The sequence below is a fragment of the Dromiciops gliroides genome, chromosome 3 (assembly GCF_019393635.1).
Source record: "Dromiciops gliroides isolate mDroGli1 chromosome 3, mDroGli1.pri, whole genome shotgun sequence".
Lineage (NCBI taxonomy): Eukaryota > Metazoa > Chordata > Mammalia > Microbiotheria > Microbiotheriidae > Dromiciops > Dromiciops gliroides.
Window position 1 is genome coordinate 10,867,855 of NC_057863.1, and position 21,340 is coordinate 10,889,194.

General features: G+C 49.3%; 1 protein-coding gene across 2 annotated transcripts in view; it reads left to right on the top strand.

Annotated features, from left to right (window-relative positions):
- THAP4 (THAP domain containing 4) overlaps positions 1–21,340 on the top strand; it is a 62,572-nt gene that overhangs the window by 24,792 nt on the left and 16,440 nt on the right. The window contains exons 1-2 of one of the 2 annotated variants that reach the window (XM_043996319.1): positions 7,033–7,186; positions 20,054–20,213. In XM_043996319.1, the coding sequence (XP_043852254.1) occupies positions 7,156–7,186; positions 20,054–20,213 (191 nt within the window). In that variant the 5' untranslated portion in view covers positions 7,033–7,155. Of the gene's footprint in view, positions 1–7,032; positions 7,187–20,053; positions 20,214–21,340 lie in introns of those variants that run through there. The other variant, XM_043996318.1, reaches the window with a different exon arrangement.

Below are 21,340 nucleotides of genomic sequence, written 5' to 3' on the forward strand. Positions count from 1 at the left end.
CAAGAGCATTAAATTCCCTTTTAACCTTTCCCTTAAATATATCCTCCAGACCAGTAAGTTAAAGCCTCTGAGCTTTAGTTAGAGCTTTTATTGTTTGGGAATTACAAGGTGATGTTGATTAGAGAGATAGGAAAGTAGAAATACAAATAGTCTTAGATCTAAGCTTAGTCTATATTTCATATAGAACTCACCAAAAACCCAAGGCCACCTCTGAGGCTGAGAACTACGTCAAGTGCATGCTGTTACGGAGGACCAGGCCGAGTCGAACCTGAGTCAGCGTCTGTGTGTGCAGAGCAAGCCAGCGGGCCAGGAGAGCGAAAAAGAGACATCACTTCCGTTCTCTCCTTGCCTTTAAGCTCGCACCCTGGAAGCGGAGTGCTTAACAGCAGACGCACTAGCAGTTTGTCATGGTCTCCTCCCCGAAAGGGTGGTCCTTCAAAAAACTGGTGTCTTTCAGTTATCACTGACTGTTAAAAAATTTTCACTTTTTTACCACACCCCCTATTGCTTCTTTCCCCTTCACCTCATGGGAGTGGGATGGGGGGGGGGGGCTATAAAAAGGTCGCCTTACTGTGGTGAGGACCCAGATGAGATTAGATGACAAATTTGTAGCGGATCCAGTTAACATGGTTTCATGATTTTCCCCAGCTTCATTCATCAGTGTGTGAGTTCATCAGAAAGTAGGAGAAACCTAAGTTTGAGGTTCAACAGGGCAAAGTCAGTGACAGAATAAAGTGGCAGGTACTCAAGAGAAGTGGACAGTGCAGCATTGAACTGGTTCACCAAAGGGTGAAGATGGGGAAAGAAGTATCTCACCAGTGCAGTGGTGATAACCTGGGAGAGAACTGAGGGGTGGAAGGAAGTAACATTGAGGAGGAAGAAGAAGGTTTGGGGTTACAAGGCAGAGGGAGACATGGCATGACACCAGATCTGTGATCAAATAAGGGAATTCCAGAGTTCATGAACATGGAAGTGGAACACTTGTGGGTGATGGTAAGATCCAGGGGTGTGACCATCTCTGTGTCTAGTTGAAGTGGGTGGAAGAATAGGTCATGGGAAACAAGCAAGTTGAGGGACTGGTAGGTTAGGGTATTTGAAGAAGCATTCGTGTATATATAGAAAACCCCTAGGATGAAGGTGGGAGTTGGGGAGGAGAGAATGACTGAGACTGAACCCAGGGAGGAAGCAAGGGGAGTGTTGTGTCCTGGGGATTAGTAGACAACAGCTACCAGAATTTCGATTGGGTGGTCTAGACTGAGTGAACCTCCAAAAAGGTAGGGTCACTGAGGGATGGAGTGAGAGCCTAGAAATACCTCTGGTGTGGCTTTGTCTTGGAGTATTGTGTACCACATATTATTTATGTGACATAGTCCATTCCCAGATGATAAGCTAGCACTACTTATCTGATCTTGGAGCCCACAAAGTGCACAGCATTGTGTACCCTGTTATAGGTGCTTGTTTGAATTGAGTTCTTGAAGTCAGCAGTAAAGAGATCAAAATATAAATTGGGGTTGGGACAGTGCAAACAGAAAGGAAGGCAATGCAACAAGCTGGTGACAGAAAGCTCAGCCTGACTTGTGACCTACTGGCTGGCTACCTGGAGGGTGAGGATAAGGGAACGGGAAATGACTGCGGTTTTGAGCCGAGGTGTCTAGGAGCATGGCGGCATCACTGGTGCTCGTGAGAGACCTCTGGATTGTCATTAAGAGGAGGCACTGGTTTTGTGGGGTGCTGATGGAAATCAGGATTTTAGTATTAGACATGTTGATTTTGACATGATGGGATGAAATTAAAGTGGAAATATCCAACAGGGAACGGGCTGTGCACCTGAAGCTTAGGAGGGAGCTGAAAGTGTTGATTTGAGAAGGATTCATAAGGAGGTAATAGTTTCTTTGACTCTCCAGGCGCTTCATAAATGTTATTGCTTCCCCAAAGAGAATGGAAGGTCTATGAGGGCAGGGACCTTCCATTTTGGGTTTTGTATGCTCAGTGCCTAGCACAAAGTAGGTGCACTTCACAAATGTTTTCTGAATTGAATTAGGTGCCAACATCTCTTTCAGAGAAATTCTAGGGCAAACTTGCTCAGACCATACCTGGTGACTTTAATGCTGAGGTAGGAAGGGGAAAGAATGGCAAAAAATGTTGGAAAGCTGAGCAGCCTGCAGCCTCTGAAGGGAGCTCCCATGTATGGAGCAAATCCAGGATTTCACAGTGAGGGAGGAGAAGAGCAAGGACTCACCCACTCAGGGCTGGACCTCTTTCCACTGGGGCTCTCTGCCCACCAAGTTACTGAACCTGCCGTCTCAAAAGGACTGGGACTTCCAAAGCCCAGATAATCCACTCACTGGCTTTTTTCACCTCTGTGCTCATCCTTTTTTTTTTTTTTTTTTTTTTTTTTGGTGAGGCAATTGGGGTTAAGTGACTTGCCCAGGGTCACACAGCTAGTAAGTGTTAAGTGTCTGAGGCCGGATTTGAACTCAGGTACTCCTGACTCCAGGGCCGGTGTTCTATCCACTGCGCCATCTAGCTGCCCCTTGTGCTCATCCTTTTTAAGATAGGGTGGTTTTTTTTGAGGGGGGGGTGAGGCAATTGGGGTTAAGTGACTTGCCCAGGGTCACACAGCTAGTAAGTGTTAAGTGTCTGAGGCCAGTGCTCTATCCACTGTGCCAACCTGCTGCCCCTGTGCTCATCCTTTTTAACTACCTCATTCTTCCTCAAATCTCCTCCTCGTTGGTCCAGCTATTGTAGAAGACAACTTGGAATTAGGTAGGAAGAGAAACTAAACTGTTCATACCCTCTAACCCTGACCCAGTGGGTTTGCATCCCAAGGAGGTGAAGGATCAAATCAAAGCCCTAATGCGTGGCAGATCATCCACAGCAGCACTTTTAAGCCCAGCAACCAAAAACAAAGCAGGAGTGGGGTGGGGTGGGGTGGTGGGGAATGGGGAATGATGGAGAATGGCTGAACCAACTCAGGTATAGAGATATGAGGCAGATAGAGCCCTGGACTGGGAGTGCAGAAGATGTCGATTTGAAACCTGCTCCAGACACTCCCTGGCTGTGTGAGTCTGGGCCAGTCATTCAAGGCCTCTGGTCTCATGTTTCCTGTGAACTAAAGGGGCTGGGCCAGTGAATTCAGAGATCCCTTCCAGCCCTAAATAGATGATCCTGTCGTCCCATGCATCCCATCCAGTAAAATAGGAGAAGTCTGATAATTCATAGAAACATGAAGACTTGTATGAGCTGATGCAGAGAAGCGAGACTAGTCCGATATGTGCAACAACTACAGCTATAGAAAGGAAAAGAACACCGACTTCAGAGAATACTAAATACTTCACCGATACTAAATTCTGAGTAATGATAGTGACCAATTTTGGTTTGGGAGAACAGGCGATGAACTGTATATACCCTGTCTTGTTGGCAGAGGGGAGCAGGGGGAGATTGGTGTGTTTGCTTAATTGTTTTTCTTGATGACAAGGGAACGTTCAGTGCCAGGAGGGAAGAGGTGGGGACAGGAGAGGGCGCTATAACTGGCAGTGACAGTGCCGTGAAAACATAAGGAATCCGTGAAACTTAACCCTCCTCCCCCAAGGAAAAGGCCCCTCCTCCCTCCTCCTTGGCTTTCTTGATACTAAACTATCCTGGCTCTCCTGACTTCTCTTCTGTGGCGCTGCATTGTTTCCTCATCCTTCTAACCCTTTACTTTGGGTCCTCGGTCCCCTGATCCTCATGATACTTTGCTTCCTTGGAAATCTGAGTGAACCAGCAGAACCTGTCCTCAAGGAGCTTAGACTCTAACGATGACATGGAGTCAGCTGAGGCAGTCCAAGCCTCCAAGGGTCGTGCTAAGTAATCGTAGGGGGAGGAAAGCAGCCCTGGAAGGTGGAGGTGATGCTTGAAGGGATCTGGGGGGAGCCCTGAGAAGAGGTGGAATGTCACACGTTGGGGCAGCCACCGAAGGGTGCATCCTGCCTGGAGCATCCGGAGTGTGAAGGGAAGCTGGCAAGGCCGGTCAGAAGCGCATTGGGAAGGCCAGATGGAGAGAGCGGCACATGTTTTCTCTGAGAGGCAGCAGCGTGCCGCTGACAATTCCTGACCAAGGCTATGACGTGGATCCAGGTGCTCCAGGAACGTGACTCTGAGGCTCTCGGAGAGGGGAGAGGCAGGAAGACCATACAGGAGGCTGTTGGAATGGTCCCGGTCACCTTGAACCAGTGATGCCCCGCCCAGACATAGATAGATTTGAAGGGGATCAAAGACAGCGGGAAAGGTCCCAGATGTACATGGACGATGGCATCTTTGATGGTCCCTAAGATCTAGAAAGAGAGTGAGGGAATGTTGGACAAAGTGTGGTACGTGGATGGGATGGGATGTCCATAGAGAAATGACAGACAGGAAGAACGCAGGGAGGTGGGAGAGACCTTGAGGGAAACCAAAATGATGGGTCCTGACTGAGGGCAGCAGAGAATGCTGTGGGTGGTGACGGCTGTGATGTCAAGGAAGGCAGCATCAACAGGCATTGGAACATTGACTGGCTGGGACTTCCCAGAATAGTGGGGGAGGCTTCGTGCCGAGACCTGGGAACTAAAGGTGTCCAGTGTGTCCTCCATCATCAGTGAGTTGGCTTGTGTAGTTACACTTAGTGATTTTGAGGGGTGGGGACCTAGGGAGAGGCAGATCATTGGGAGGCGGAAGCAATGTTACAAAGGAAAAAGTCCGTCAAGAAAACACTCAGTTAAAAGCACTAGCCCAGGAGATAGATGAGGACAGTGAGAATGGCAGAGATGTTGTGGAGGTAGAGTCAGCAGGCACTGGAGACTGTTTGGGTTGGGAGCCAAGGATGATACCAAGGTTTCAGATCTGGGGGCTGGGAAGATGACAGTGCCTTCAAAAAGGAGGAGGAGTCAGGAAGAGGTGGGTGAGTGGAGGGAGTGATGTTTGCCATGCAGGGGGTCACACAAGTGGAGGTGTCAACTCCAGAGCTGGCAATGCAGAATTACAGTCTGGGAAAGTGAGGAGGGTTCAGGCAATGAGAGACGAGCCAGGGTCTCCTGATAAGGAGCTGGCCCCACTTATCTTTTCTGTGTGTTCCAGAGCCTGGGCTCCTCTTGCTGTGAGCGCCGCTGGCAGGGGGATCAGAGAGACCCCCCCCTCCTTCCCCCCAGCTGAGCTTCTAGTGAGAATGACAATATCGATGTGATTCAGGTTCTTCAGCAGTTGTTCAACTCCCTGGTCAGCACAGGAGGATTCCATGCAGGGAATTGGGTTAGTGTTAGGGTCGATTCTTAACACCTCCCTTTCCTGCCTTTTCTGTCCCCATCACTGGAGGCCGGAAAGGGGTGCAAAGCCTCAGCACTGTCAGGCCACTGTGAAACAGAAACAATCTGTTACAGCATCTAGAGCCTTCCAGGGCTTCTGCTCGAGTGGCAGGACCCCTGTGAGGCACGGGAAGGGCTTGTGGGGGGAGCAGTAGCTCTGGGCTATTTGCTCAAGGAGTCAGGTAGTGAACGGTGAGCAAGAGAATGTTAAAGAGGGAGGGTAGGGAGCACGTTCAAGCTCCTGTCCTTTTCAGGGTAGAGTAAACCTGTTTATAGTGATTGGGCAGGAGGTTGTGGAGGAGGAGAGATTCTTGATGGGAAGGGGCTTTGCAATTGTCTTAGAAGATTTCCTTTGGTTCTCTTGGGGGATGGAAAGCCCTCAAAGAAACTGGGCAAAAGCGCCAGTCCTGCCCAGTTGGAGGGCCTCAGTTCAGACCCTTCCCCTGACATTGCCCCCTCATGTCCCAACCCCAGTGCCTGAAGGGCTGAAATCAGGTCCCCTGGAGATCTGAGGAGTGTGCACATGTCTGTCCCTCCACACCTCACTCAGCTATCAGTGTCTTGACTGGGCTCAGGATGTCCCCTGGGCAGTCAGAACCCCACGGCCAGAGAGTGAGATGATGGAACAGAATGCGAAAGGAAGCCGAGGTCGCTGGGTTCTGCTGAGAAATCAGCGAACAGCAGAGGAAGCTGAAAGTGTGGCTTGTTGGTGTCCTTCTGGGGAGGGCAGTTTTGTGCACGTGTTTTTTTGTTTGTTGGTTTGGGGTTTTTTTGGTGAGGCAATTGGGATTAAATGACTTGCCCAGAGTCACACAGCTACTAAGTGTTAAGTGTCTGAGGCTGGATTTGAACTCAGGTCCTTCTTTTTTTTTTTTTTTTTAGTGAGGCACTTGGGGTTAAGTGACTTGCGCAGGGTCACGCAGCTAGTAAGTTAAGTGTCTGAGGCCGGATTTGAACTCAGGTACTCCTGACTCCAGGGCCGGTGCTCTATCCACTGCGCCATCTAGCTGCCCCTTCAGGTCCTTCTTAATCCAGGACCCGTGCTCTATCCACTGCGCCACCTAGCTGCCCCCGGCGTGTGTTTTTTTTTGGTTTGTTTTTTAGTGAGGCAATTGGGGTTAAGTGACTTGCCCAGGGTCACACAGCTAGTAAGTGTTAAGTGACGTGTGTTTTTTAAATACAAAATGGCTCGTTGTTCGGAGGCTGAGACAACCAGGCAATCCTCCGAATGTTTTAACTGCTTTTGCCTACATTGTCCCATGCATCCCTCCCCAAAGAAAAGGCGGCAGCAGCAGTTGGACAGCGTTTGAAGATTTACAAAGTGCTTTCCATGCTGCTTCATTTGGTCACATAGCACCAAGCGATCATCCGACCATATAGAAGAACCAGAAGAACTGACGACTGCATGGAGAAACTCTGCAGATTCTTGGGGGACTCCCCGGCCCACCCCTCCCCAGCCTCCTCGCCATCTCTCCTCGGGGCTATTGGGCACAGCTCGCAGGGCTGTGCAGGTGCTTTTGGAAGGAAAGACGGGAAAAGCCTGCACGAATCTCTGGCCGGGCAGAAGGCAGGCTAGCTTGTGGCCCATGAAGTGGCTTCATGCCAGGCGCCTGCTGGGAGGACCCTTCTCCACACTCCCTGGCCTCCCCTGGCGCCCCTTCTTTTCTGGTGGTTGGCCCTCCTTGGGAAAGAGCTTTCAGAGAAGGCACTACAATTCCCAGGATGCACTTTCCAGACTTAGAAATCACTTCCTGTACAACCACTTAACCACCAGGTACAAAGCTTGTCCCCGGGGAAAGCTCAGAAACAACCTTGAAGAACCTTGGCAGGGAGGGAGATGATGAGCAGCGCAGAGAGCTTGGGGACAGGTGAGCGCTGGGGCAGGTGAAGGTGCTCATTCCCTAGAAGGCACAGAGAGGGAAGGAGAAAGGGAGAGGGAGGGGCCTGTTTTATTCAACTGTGGTTTTTTAACTTGAAACAACACAAGCAACAATAACAAGAAGCAGCAGTTCTTCACGCTGATACCCCCAGGAGCATGTTAGAGACTCCTACTGTGTGACGGCCTCCTCTTTTGTGTGTGTCTGTGTTTGTGCTTCCGTATGCTGGTGTGTGTGTGTGTGTGTGTGTGTGTGTGTGTGTGTGAGAGAGAGAACTGTGCGCACAGGTGTGGTACGTGCATGCATGGGTGGTATATTGTGTGTGCACACATGCTGTTCTTTGGGTTCTGACTTTTGTTGCTATTTTGGGCTTTCATTATTTCATTTAACTCAATATTTTTTTTATTCCTCATACTATTGTAATAGTCTTAGGCTTTGCAGTATCAACAACATTGTGTGTTGATCAACTGTGATGGACTTGACTCTTCTCAGCAATACAAGGGTCCAAGATAGTTCCAAAGGACTCATGATGGAAAATGCTCTCCAAGTCCAGAAAAAAAAAAAACTCACTATGGAATCTAGATGCAGGTTGAACCATACTATTTCTATTGTGTTGTTGTTTTTCTTTTTGGAGGTTTTTCCTTTTTGCTCTGATTCTTCTTTCACAGCATGACTAATGCAGAAATATGTTTAATGTGATGGTACATATATAACCTATATCAGATTGCTTACTGTCTTGGGGAGGGGGAGAGAGGGGAGAGAGAAAAAATTAAAACTAGAAATCTTAGAAAAACAAATGTTGAAAACTATTTCTACATGTAACTGGAAAATAATAAAATAAAGTAACTGATCTGAATGGACAGAAAACTCACCAAAAAAAATATTCTTAGTGTTTGAATTATTCACTAGGTGATGGACATTTAAATTGTTTCTGGTTCCTTGAAAATGTAAGTCATGCCTCTTTCTCATTTCCTCTCTACACATCCATGGGCATATACACCCCCTCATATTTAACAGAAATCTCATTTTTTCTTGATGATAATAGTCTCATTATGGGTTTTTTATGGCATTCTAGGTCAAAGACATAATCATTTCTGTTAATGTTGATGTGTACCACCAGATTAATTCCCAAAATTATTCTATCAATTCGCAATTCCACCAGCAATGTATGCATTAGCCTGTTTTTCTCTAATCCTCCCAATACAGAATTTTGTCTTTTTTGCCAGTTTGATGGGTGTGAAATGGGACCTTTAAGTTGTTTTGATCTGTATTGCTTTGTATTAGTGAGGCAAACATTTTTCCCACAGTAAGACTCTTTATGTTATGTGTATCCTCCATTGTAAATTGTTACTAGCCTTTGACCATTTGCCATTCATTTGGGTATTAGGGCATTTTTTTATTTAGGAATGTTGCTGTTGAATATTTGTGTCAATTTCTTTAAAATTCTAGATGCTAAACTCATATTTTTGCTATTTATTGCAAATACTTATCCCAGTCTATGGTTATTATCTTGATTACATTGTTTTTGGTACAAGGAACTTTATTCCTTATGATCAAATCATTCAGCTTTTTGCCTAGTAATTTCTTCTATTAGTTAAGAATTGATCTGTCCTACACAACTGAAATATATTATTCCCTTTTATCTAATTATTTTAATAGTTATTTCCCCTTAATTTAACTTTGTGATTGAGCTGGAATTTATTCTGGGTATGGTATGATGTAAAAATGTAAAGTGGTTTTGCCATATTTGTGACTAGTTTTCCCAACAAAATTTATTAGATAATGAATAATTTCCCCCGTCTTTGTTGCTTGTAGGTTAACAAAACCCTGGCTTAGGGGTTTTTTTTTTTAACTTATTTGGTTTTGTATTCTGGCCCCTGCATGTTGGAGATGCTCAGTGAGTGCTTGTTGATAGAATTCCTTTCCAGTATTTCATTTTTCCTTTTTCCCTCCATGTCATCTTCCTTCTGCTTTTTAGTTTTTAAATTAACCCCTTAAAGTGATCTTTCCCAGTTTATTTTTCCATATAAATTTGTCATGATTTTATCAAGTCCTATTATGTTAAAAAAAGTAAATTCATTTGGGAGTTTTGTCATTTTTACCATATTTCTTTGACCCAGCCATGGATTTTGAAGAGTCAGTCCTCAGCTTGTCATATTTCCTCTTCGCTCGTGTCTTCTTGTAGTAATTTTGTCTGCCTGGCCTGGGGAGCAAAGACCCAGAGATGGGCAAAGGAGCCTTTTGGAGGAGAGGTAGAGCGTGCCCGGGTTTGGCGAGTGCTGTGGAAGAAAGGCAGGGCACCTCCAGACTGGTGAGTTCCAAGGAGTTGGGACTCCCCTTGGTGGCATGGCCAGAGCTGTGCATCTGAGGGTCATTCAGTCAGCTCAGGAGAGCCAGAGGTTAGAGGTCAGAAGAAAGAGGCCCAGGGAGGAGGAGGGGCCGCCTTGAGGATTGTTAGGAGACTTGGGGGGCAGACGGGTCAGGGCACAGGTGAGTGGAAGAGTGGCACCTCAGAGTATGTGATCAAGGCAGATGTCTGAGGTTGGTCTGGTGTGTTGTAACAGCATTGGGTCCAAGGTGGGGGGCCACAGATGCACCAGACCTGCCTTCTGGGACAGACAGAGCTGCCGAGTCTTTTGGTTTTTCTTTCTGCTATGGAGAAGGCTCTTTGGCCCGGAAAGCACAGGACGAAATGGCCAGTGGGGGCTGGTGCCCAAGACGAGTCAGGAGGCTTTGGGAGAGCATCCGGCTGCCTCTGGTGAGCGCCCTCCCCTGGTCCAGCCGTAATATAGCCATCCTGGGGGACTGAAGGGGCTGCCGGGTGGCCTGGCCCAGCCTGTCTCAGAAAGCCCACAAGACAAGCTGATGAGGTGGCTGGGCCAACGCTCTGGGCTTCAAGGCCTTGCATAGAGGAGAGCCTCACAGCAGTACTTCAAGGAGAAGGATTTAGGCCTCCTGCTTCAGGGTCAGTGTGCCGCTGGGAGATGACCCTGCTCCAGTGAGTGAGTGCCCAGTTAGCCCTGCTTGGCCTTGGACAAAGGTGTAGACGCTTCATTATCAAATTGCAGATGACACAGAGCTGGGAGGAGGCCCCAACAAAATCGATGGTGGAGTCAGGATGCAAGACCTTGACATCTGAGAACATTAGGTTGAACTTAATGGGAATGCAAAGTTGTAGAATTGCATTTGAGAAACTAAATGGGGGAGGCCTTCAGAGAAAGACTGGGAGGCTCTGCAGCAGCAAGGCCAGAAAACAGCTGGCTGAGAGAGGCGGGAGCCTGCTGGTGGGGGGACAAGCAGCAGCCCAGAAGCAGGCCTGTCTAGCCTGGGCCTGCCCGGCCTCTGGCCAGCCTGGCTTCTCCCAGCCTGGCCTTCCCAGCCTCCTCTCCACTTTACTGTCTTCCTTTGGTGGTCTTTGCTTCCCTCCTTACTCTACTTTTGCTTCTGCTCTTTGTTGACGTTCCTTCCCCTGCCCTGCTGCCTTCCATTTCAGTGAGCTGGCCCTCTTTTATCTGGGGCTGTTTTGTGTTTTACTTTGGCTGAATTGGGACCTTTATTCACTTTGAGGCATTTCTTTCTTTCTTTTTTTTTTTTTTTTTTGGTGAGGCAATTGGGGTTAAGTGACTTGCCCAGGGTCACACAGCTAGGAAGTGTTAAATGTCTGAGGTTGGATTTGAACTCAAGTCCTCCTGAATCTAGGCCAATGCTTTATCCACTGCACCACCTAGCTGCCCCTTGAGGCATTTCTTTTATCTTTTGGCATTTTCTTCTTTTCCTTCTGGTGCAGACCCAGTGTGCAATTTTGTATGGATTTTTTTCTGTTTCTTTTATACTGAAGGATTTAAAACACGGCATTTTTCTTTGTCTCATCCATTATCTCTCAGATGAGCTTTCCCTCCCCCTTGTTTCTAGAGAAATTCTTTTTCTTTCTTTTTCTTTCATATCTAAAAAGTCAGATGACCTTGGAGTTAAGATTCCTTCCTCTTCCTACACAGAAGGGCCTGTCCTGTATTATCCTATTTGCACACGTTTGTGTGTATGAGAGACAGCGAGAGAGAGACATGGGTGGGGGAGAGCCACAGAGACTCAGAGAGAGAGAAGAGACAAGAAAAGAGAAGGGGGAGAGAGACAGGAGAGAGAGAAGAGAGAGGGCAGGAAAGATTGGGGGAGGGGAGTTGGAGAATGAAGAGAAATCTGGTTGTCTCTAGTGGTTACTGCCAGACGTCTAAGGCTTGGGATCAGGGAGCTTCTTGCTACCCCCAGTGCCTGTTGTTTCAAGGAATCCCTAGGTTTCCATCTTGTTCACGTCACTCCTTCCACTCTTTGGTCCTTGGGCCCAGGTTGCTGGGCCCGGCACGCTGAGAGCTGGGCTGGATTCTGGGGGCCGGCCCGTGTTCTGCTCTTGTACCAGGTCTGTGGCCGCAGGCTAGCCTCAGCGTCCCCATCTGTGAAGTGGAGGTGTCAGCATCCGTGACGTTCTCCAGGATTGCCGTGCATAAAGAGCTTTGCCTCCCACAAAGGGCTGGATGACTCTCAGTTTTGGTCGTTGTTTGACAGGAGTCTCGGTGTTTACTCCTGCTCTGTCTCTGCCTCTCTCCACCCCAGAGTGGGAGCATGGGAGAGAACCAGGGGCGGGGGCCAGGGGTGGCTGGAGGAGCCCCCCCAGGGGAATGTGTCCATCCATTCCCCTCTCATTGGAGGGGCACAGTGGCAGTGGTGGCTCGCCCCCTTCTGAGCCCCTGGTCCTGGGCAGTGCCAGCCAAAGCTGCTCCTGGCTCTCTTCCTTCCTCTCCCCCCTGGTCCTGGGCATGAGCAGAGGCACTCAGTGCCTTCTCTCTGTTCTTCCTCCACTCCTGTGCAGCCATGGCTGCCCCTCCTTCCTGGCATCCTCTCCCAAGAAGCACGTGGTCCCATGGAGGGAGGCTTTCCCTCTTGCCAGCAGCCCTCCCCATCCCAGGCAGGTGGCAGGGACCTGGGCGGGCTACTGCCCTGACCTTGGGAGCAGCAGTGGCAGCAGCGGGCAGGCAGACGCGTCTCGTAAGTTTTGTTGTGTTTCGTCCTCGCTTTCTTCCCCCTCTCCTCTTCCTCCCTCTGCCTTCTTGGGCGGGCTCCACCATTTTCTGAGGCAGCGCAGACAAAAGCTTCTGCAAGAGCTGAGAGTGCTGTTCTGTGGCCCATTTCTACCTCCAGCACCGGGGCGAGATTCCACCAAGGGACACCATGACAAGGCGCGCTCATTCGTGCCTGGGGGGCCCTCCAAGCGGCCCGTAGTCAGGAGCCTCCGTGTTTCACTCAACTGTTTTTAAAAAGAAGGCTGTCACTCAGGCCTGCTTTTCCCATCTCCCAGTACTGCAGTGGGAAGAGTGGTGGGAAGCGGCTGGCTCTGGACTGTTGGCAGCAGACCCCAGAAGCCCTATCCTCTTCTAAACCAGAAGCGGTGGGGAGACGACGCACAAGCCAAGGGAGCCTCTGGGCCTTCTGGGTAATATCAGCCATCCCTTGGAGGCAATGGCTGGTGAACACGACAAAAACAGAATGGATTCACCTGGACCACAGTCACCCTGTGGAGCCTCTTCTGTGTTCGGTATCAGAGTGCACTTATTGAGCACTTACTGCACACACTCCAGGCATCCTGTGGACCCTGGGGGGTACAAAGGCAGCCCTTGCCCTCAGGGGAGACAACATGTAAACCAGCTTTGTGGAGGATATCCTGGGGATGATCAGCAGGGGTCAGGGGTCAGGAAGGGTGGCCGGTAGAAGGTGGATTTTGGCTGGGACTTGAAGGAGGCTGGGATGAGGAGGGAGAGGGTCCCAGGCCCTGGGCATGGCCAGAGGGAACGCCTGCAGTTGGGAGATGGAGGGTCTCGTTTGGGGAGCAGCCAGGGGGTCACTGGATCGGAGAGCGAGCAGCTCGAGGGAAGAAGGTAAGAAGACCGCAAAGGTGAGGGGTCACTGCACCGAGGAAAGGACAGCAGCCAGGTTAAAGGAGGGCAGCATTGGCCAAAGCAGCCAAGAGACTCCTCTGAAGGAGATGTGCAGGTGACGCGTTTGTTCCAAAGGTCCCGCTGAACAGTCAGCTCTCAAGCTGGGACTTACAAATATGTGAAACCCGCCATTTTCTGCTTTAACAGGGAGACTCGATCAGACAGGTTTTAGGTCACAGTAATTAAACACGTGGTCATTACTTTTCAGTAAATTAACTGTCTTTCTTCACAAGAACTCTTCTCTTTCAAAAAATGTCATTTCCAGTATTTTGAAAGAGTTTTAGGATTTTCTCATACTTTTTTCTTTCAATTCTTAAAAATTAAAGATGTACTGGGGGCAGCTAGGTGGCGCAGTGGATAGAGCACCGGCCCTGGAGTCAGGAGTACCTGAGTTCAAATCTGGCCTCAGACACTTAACACTTACTAGCTGTGTGACCCTGGGCAAGTCACTTAACCCCAATTGCCTCACTAAAAAAAAAAAAAAAGAAAAGGCTATTTAAAAATTAAAGATGTATGTTATACACACACAAAAAAGAAAGATGTATGTTATATATACGATTTTCTTTTCTTTTTTGGCGGGGTCAGGAAATGAGGGTTAAGTGACTTGCCCAGGGTCATACAGCTAGTAAGTGTCAAGTGTCTGAGGCTATATTTGAACTCAGGTCCTCCTGAATCTAGGGCCGGTGCTTTATCCACTGTGCCACCTAGCTGCCTGTCTCAATATATATATATATATATATATACATATTTATTTGATAAAGCGACAGGCAGACAGATAGAAGGCAGCTGGTGGTACAGTGGATAGAACTCTGGCCCTGAAGTCAGGAAGACCTGAGTTTCAATCTAGCCCGAGACACTGACTAACCGTGTGACTTTAGGTAAGTCACTTCACGTTTGTTTGCCTCAGTTTCCTTATCTGCCAAATATGGATAATAATAGCCTCTGTTTCCTTCTCATGAGGACCAAATGAAATAATAATTGTAGAGTAATTAGCCCAGGGGCTGGCACACAGTAGGCACTATATAAATGCTTATTCCCTTCCCTTCCACATATGTATGTGCATTACACACACACACAGATAATATTTTCCAGAATTCTATATTATATACGATACATATGTGTGTACCTACATATATGTGTAAAACATTTCCCACAGCCTTAAAGTTTGACCTCCTTCCACCTGCTTTCTTTGCCGCAGTAGCGTGATAGATGTCTGGAGCAAGTTGGTTGTGGAGATCAAAGGCCCTTGGGACAGGCAAGGTCTCTGCTGGAAACATTACCTCTTCAGAGGGTTTGGTGTGAATGGATTTTGGGGAAGCTCAGCTTGATCGAGTTGGTAGACGATCTCACCCCCATCTTGGTCATTCCCCACTCAGTTAAATGTTTCTGACTTAGCTGTAGAATTGTTCCTAATCACGGGTTTCAGAAATGGGATTTCGGTTCCCAGCTCCTTTCTTACACTGGACATCCTAGTCACTCGATGCTCCTGAGCTTCTCTTTGCTAATCTTTCCTGATATTCAGTCTAAAGTCTCTTATTTCCTTTAATCCCTTCCAACAAATGGCCTTTATTATGTAAACTGTTCGATCTTTGTAACCCTAACTGTGCTGGTACATGACAGGCCTCGCCAACTCCTTCTTGAGTTTACGATTAGACACACTTAATTGATTTTCTATGTTTTTTTCATGATCAGTTGATAATGTTCAATCACGGGGAATTAATCTTCTAGTGGAGAGGACTTTGGGATCAGAGATTCCCTTCTCAGTGAGCAGAGTCCTCTTCATATTGATCTCAGAAAGGATGTGAACCCAGAAAACCCTGAGTCATTCGAAGCTGTTATATCAGTTAATAACTGTTCTATGTTAACAGCTAATGGCTGTTTTATATGACACTTTTAAAGTTTACCAAATGCTCTGTTGCCCCCTCTCACAACAGCCCGGGGAAGTGTAGGTTAGGAGTTCTCATCCTCATTCTGTAGGCCCAGAGATAGTAAGGGAAGTGCCTGGGGTCACACAGATAGCAAATGATGGCCCGGATTCAAATTCAGGACTCATCCGACTCCACTCCTTCTGTGGAGAACATCATTTGGCAGAACCCCAGCTTGGAAGGGACTGAATTCCCTCTCCCACACACCTGGCGAAGGGGTCAGCCCTCCTGTCCCGAAGACCCCCTGGGAGAGGGGCCCACCTCATTTCCCACGCTTGGACAGAGACATTTGCCCTTGGGGTGAGTCTAAGTTGGACTTTGTGCAGCTTCCCCCCTTGCCCCTTGTTCTGCTCCCTGGGGCCCAGTGGCCCAAGAGTCTGCATCTGCTTGGCAGTCTTTGTGTCCCATCTCCCAGCTAAAGGATCTCCTTTCCTTTCACGGGTCTCCGTGTGGCATCCTGGCTGCTCTTCTGACCCTCTGGAGAGTGAGGACTGTAGGTTATAGGTGGGGAGCTGGAAGAGCCTTCGAGGCTCCCCTCATTTAGGCATGAGAGCTGACAGCAGAGCTACATGGGAGCCAGTGAACGTCCTAGGCTGCACTTGGGCCTGTGGCAGTGGGTGGCCAGAGGTTCAGTATCATTGGACTGTGAATGGAGAGCCAGAGGGGCACTGAAAGACCACCAGCCAATCCCCTGATTTTACAGAGGAGGAACTCGTGGTGTTCATTTTCTCCCTGAGATAAATAGGGCCATAGTTAGTACCAAGATGACCTTGATGAGAACTGCACATAGGCAGTGCCGTCATTGACAGGAGCGGCCGAAGCCTGAGAAGGAGCACGCACGTGTCTCCATCGTCCCCCAGGGTGAAGTCTCAGAAGTAGCATGAGGAAGGGGAGTTGCACTCCTGGCCCGGTGCTCATCCTGCCTGGGGAAGGTGGGATGCTGCCGAGGAGCCGGCTCGGCCTCTTCAACGACGGGCTGTGCCTGACTAACCTTGTGGACTTTGGAGGCAGGATTACTAGAGCCGGACAACTCCGAGTTAGCAGAGCATCTGATGAATGCTCTAAGTAAGTGCTGGGCAAAGGCAAGGAGGCCTGCCGTGGGTGATGCCGAGACTGGTAACGATTGCTAACATTTCTGTAGCGCTTGAGGTTTGCAAAGCAGTTTGCAGATATCACTTCATTTGATCCTCACAAGAACCCTGGCACATGGAGAAAGTAGGCAGAGGTGAGCCAGCTTGCCCAGGGGCACAGTTAATTAGTAAGTCAGTGTCTGACGCAGGATTGGAATTCATGTCTTCCTGACTTGAGAGCCAATGCCCTATCCATTGTGCCTTAATGTTCAGTTGTTTTTCAGTTGTGTTCAACTCTTTGTGCCCCATCTAGGGTTTTCTTGACAAAGATACCGAAGGGGTTTCCCATGTCCTCCAGCTCATTTTACAGATGAGAAAACTGAGGCAAACAGAGTAAAGTGACTTGCCCAGGTAATAAGTAAGCCGGATTTGAACTCAGGTCCTCCTGACTCCAGGCTCGGTGCTCTATCAGCTGTGCAGCCGGGCTGCCTGTCTAGAGGTGTTGTTTGCCTAGTCGTATCCAAGCTTCTGACCATGAAGAATCACAGACCGTTCTTGTGGAAGAGGTAAATGGCCAGGAAGGAGGAAGAGGAGGAGGATTGGAGCTCCTTCTTCATGAGAGATCAGAGTAGGGGGAGGTGCAAGCTCCAGTACCTTAGCTGGGCCTTGAAAGAAGTGAACAACTTGGACGGGCAATCCTGTGTAAATGCCCTGGGTGAGATGCGGGATCAGAGAGGCTGAGCCCATGGATGAGTCTAGCTGTGGCACCCTATGTCCACTAGGGGGCAAGCGAGGTCCAGGCATCCTTGCATGGATGTAGCTGCTAGTGGAGAAGAGAGAGGCTGGTCCTGAGCCTGGGGCGGCGGGGGCAGAGCATCCTGGCTGGGGAGCTGGAAAGGCCTCCCCCAAGGCCCAAGGGGGGAGCGATTCACCAGGGTCACTAAGGGAGTATCTGTTTTCCACATGAACATTTTGGTTTGTGTCAAAGGGTAAATAAAAGGTTTTGAAGGAAATCAAACGGGATCCCTCTTAAAGAAGCATCCAAGTGCCACTGTTCTCTCCCCTCCCGGCCCCGATGACGTGGCCTTCCCCAGTGGCCCCGAAATCTGGAGCCTGCTCGGGAACCCTTGGTCAGTGCAGCAGAAGCCTGACCAGAGCAGGGCCAGACTCCTGGGGCCCGCAGGCGGCCTTGGGATGGGGCAGAACCCTTGGGCTTCCTGGGGCTCTGCTGACCTGCTTCTGCCCGGCTGCTGGTCATTTCTTAGGAATCAGTAGCACTGGCTGCCCTGGGGCAGACTCCCCCAATGAGGCTTCTCCCTGCCCCCTTCCCTCTCCTGTGTTATAATAGGAACAGATAGCTTGAAAACTCTCCCGGGGTCAGAATTTGAAGATGTCCCTCTCTCCTGCCCTCGCTCCCCCAGACTCTGCCCAAGAACTGCCTGGCCTTTCCATCAGCCAAGCCCATTCAGAGCAGGAGCCCCTGGGGAGCAGGGACTCCCTTGGTTCCCTATTGGTATCCCCAGCATTTAGTACAGGCTCTGTACACAGCAAGCACTCAATAAATGCTTTTCTCTTCCATTAATGAAACACCAGCCCACTGGTGTCCATTAGAGAATCCGGGGGTGACACACACACTGTGGGCTTTTTAGGCAGAGACCTTAGCGAGCGCCACATGCAAACCTCTTTAGATCATGGCCTGACTCAGGTAGGCTGAAAGATAATAAGCGGCATTATTTTAAGGAGAATTTTCAGCAGTGGAACCATATGAATCTGGTAGAACTTTGGTGGAAATTTCTTCACTCAGTTCGAATCACTCCTCCACTCTTTGCTCATTGGCTATTTTAGAGGGATGCAATGAGAGACACAGATGCCTACTAGCCAGGCCCCTGCTGCGGCAGTCCCTCTAACAGTCTTGCCTCATCCTGAAATCGATGCAACAGCCAGTTCTTCAAGACAGCCCCAGGTAGGCTCTGTGAGGCCCTCCCATGTTGGAAGGGCTTTGGGGATGTCAAAGGACATGCCGAGCAGAATGTGGAAAGGCTTCACTATCAGACCAACTACAGAGTGGCCACATGAACCCTCAAAGACCCCATACTAAGGCATAGAGGGGTCGCAATCTTTATCAGCGAAGGGTGTGCACATGCCAGGGGAATCCTGGCTGTTTGTGGAGTAGAAAGCTGATGCAGTGGAGAGAGCTGAGGAACCTCTGTCTGCCTCAGTTTCCTCATCTATAAAATGGACATAGTGGTACCCACCTCTCAGAGAAAAGGCCTGTAAAGCACTTCGTCAACCTGCAAGCACTCTATAAATACCAGCCGGTCCCAACTCATGTTCTGCCATCTTGACTTTAACCTTCTGCTACCTGAGGGTCCTCATTTGGAGACAAGGAAGTGGGATCTCCAGAGTCTACTCCAACTTTCATACTCTGTAAGCTTAAGTGTTCTTGAGGTGGGGGGTGCGGGGTGGAGAGCAGCCATCGTTAGTCTCAACATTCCACTGGCCATTCTTGCTGAGTGTTGGTGCCTTAGTCTCTCTTGTCCAGTGTTTATCTAAGCCGCATGGATGTTCTTGGGCCTCAGCCTTTCTGCTAACATACGTGTCCTCAATTATAAGGGTTCTAGAAGTTCTCACTCGAGCTCCTCTGAATCTTGGCTTATTTGGTGTGGGCGTGGATGCTGCCCATTCAGCATCTTAACTGGGCATCTTCTGTCCCATACGTTGTGCAGTAGAGACTGGCCTTGCCTGAATCCGCATTTCATTTCCAGCCAAAGCCTTGTTGTGAAGCTCCTGGAACTATGAAATGAGGCCAGGCACTCATTCGGCTTGCTCCCGTGTGCTTGTCACAGTAAACTTAGATAAACACAATGGTGCTTCACCACCAAAGGCTTGCTCATTGCTCCTTTGATGAGATCCAGTCCCTTGGCAAGAGTTGGTGTCAGGGACCCTCTATCTCATCAAGTAGATCCAGCCTTTTAAATGGATTCGTTTTCCGTTGGTTTTCCCCTTTCGGTGAGATTTCCTTTCATCAGTTTATACCTTAAATGTTCACATTCAAAAATGATATTGTGTTTTGTAATATCGAATGGACGGCAGACGAGGTTTCTCACAAGGTTTTCAGCTGAATCTGGACAGTGGAGCGTATTGGTTTTTGATGTGCCAAAATAGTTTTGGGTGCCGCTCTGATTGGGGGTGGGGTCTTGGGGAACTGTTTAGAATCATGCGAATGATAGGCGGCCTTTCCCCCTGCCCGTTCCCTAATCCTTACTCTCTCTCCCCACCCATGCCCCTTTCCCCACAGTCCTCTGGGTGGGCAGTGGAGCTAAGATAAGAGTCGTGCTGTGGGCCCCAGCTTTGACCTGTTACTTTGTGAAAGTTTCCCAGGAGTCTGGATCTGAATCTCTCCCTCCTAAAGGCCCTTTTGTTGTCAATCCCTGTGTCCCCACACACCGTCCAATTCTGACCAAGTCTAGCCCTGACAGTGAACTCCTGCTGGTCTTACTGCAGCCATCCTCAAAGGCTGTCAGTGGGAAGGGGCTGGGTCTGCCCAGCCATGGGCAGGAGCTGGATCCAGGAGACTGACCTTGGCTGGTGGCCTGGGGTTTCCCTTAGCTTCCCAGTGGTGTGGGCTACCACAAAACAATTGGGAAGCAACAGGTGTTCAGATTCTCTAGGACAAGAGGAAGCTAGTACACGACTGACACTCCAGGAGAGCCCAGCTAGTGCTGGGGAGATCTGGGCCTGGGCCCAGCTCCACCATTGACTAGCCCTCTGACCTGGAGCCCCTTTGCCACCGGCTTCACCCTCACTTCCTCCTGTTAAACGACTGGGTTCGAGCTGGTGACGCGGCCGCATTCTGACCCTGCCTTCCTTGTCCCCCAGAGACCCCTAAGATGAACCCCATCATCGAGCCTCTCTCCTGGATGCTGGGCACCTGGCTCTCTGAACCCCCGGGAGATGGCATCTACCCGACCCTGCAGCCTTTTAATTACCTGGAGGAGGTGCACATCACCCACGTGGGCCAGCCAATGCTGAACTTTTCGTAAGTTGAGAATTCACTTTGTCTTTTCTTCTCAGGAATGCTGCAGCCCTTGGTGGTATCTCATTAACAATGAACAATGCAGTCCAACTGGATGGTGATGTGAGCGAGAAACACCTCTTTCATGCCCTTCTCAGGCAGGAGGCTGATTGAGATGTTCACAGAATGGTCCACGTGTGTCTATCAAGTGCCAACATAGATGTCACCTCTGGTCAAAATTATTGACTATTGGGGCAGCTAGGTGGTGCAGTGGATAAAGCACCGGCCCTGGATTCAGGAGTACCTTAGTTCAAATCTGGCCTCAGGGGGGCAGCTAGGTGGCGCAGTGGATAGAGCACCAGCCCTGGAGTCAGGAGTACCTGAGTTCACATCCGGCCTCAGATACTTAACACCTACTAGCTGTGTGACCCTGGGCAAGTCACTTAACCCCCATGGCCCTGCAAAAAAAAAATATATTGACTATTTTGTCAACATAGAACTCCATGGGAGTGCTCGGGCTATAGCCCCTTCTCCAACCAATATTCCATAGGCATAGTTAGCTTAACCAGGCCTCTAACCAGGGCTGCACTTGAGCCTCAGAAGTGGGTCAGCCTGTGAGTCAGGGCTTGAGTGATTGTTCGTGGATGGTCCAGACTTAAGCAAGTGATGGAGGCAGTGTTAATGCAGATGAAACTTACCCAGTGGCATACATTGGTCCCCAGAGAGCCAGGGGTTTGGTATCTCCTGAGCCTGAGCCCTGCATCCCCCCAACAGGAGCTGATTGGCCTACCCGGAGGCCTAGGGGCCTGTTCACTAAGGCCAGAGGCCCGTGGCTAGAACAGAAGTTCCCTTAGGTCAGAGACTGCAGCCTGGGTATCGCAGTGTTCCCAGCCCAGCACTTAATGAATGCTTGTTGGTTCTTTGAGCATGAAGAGGTCCCCTGAGCAGTGCCTTAGAATAAAGCTGCTTTTTATAGAATCTTTGTGCCTCACTTCTCCCAGAGAGCTGCCCATATAACAAATGAGAGTTTTATAGAATAGACAAAGAGGGGAAAATGAGCAGAACCAATCGGTGCATTGAAAAGTCTGCTCAGGCCCATCGGAAGAGGCGTCTGCCAGGAGGTCCAGGCCCAGAAAGCCTTTGGACCTGGA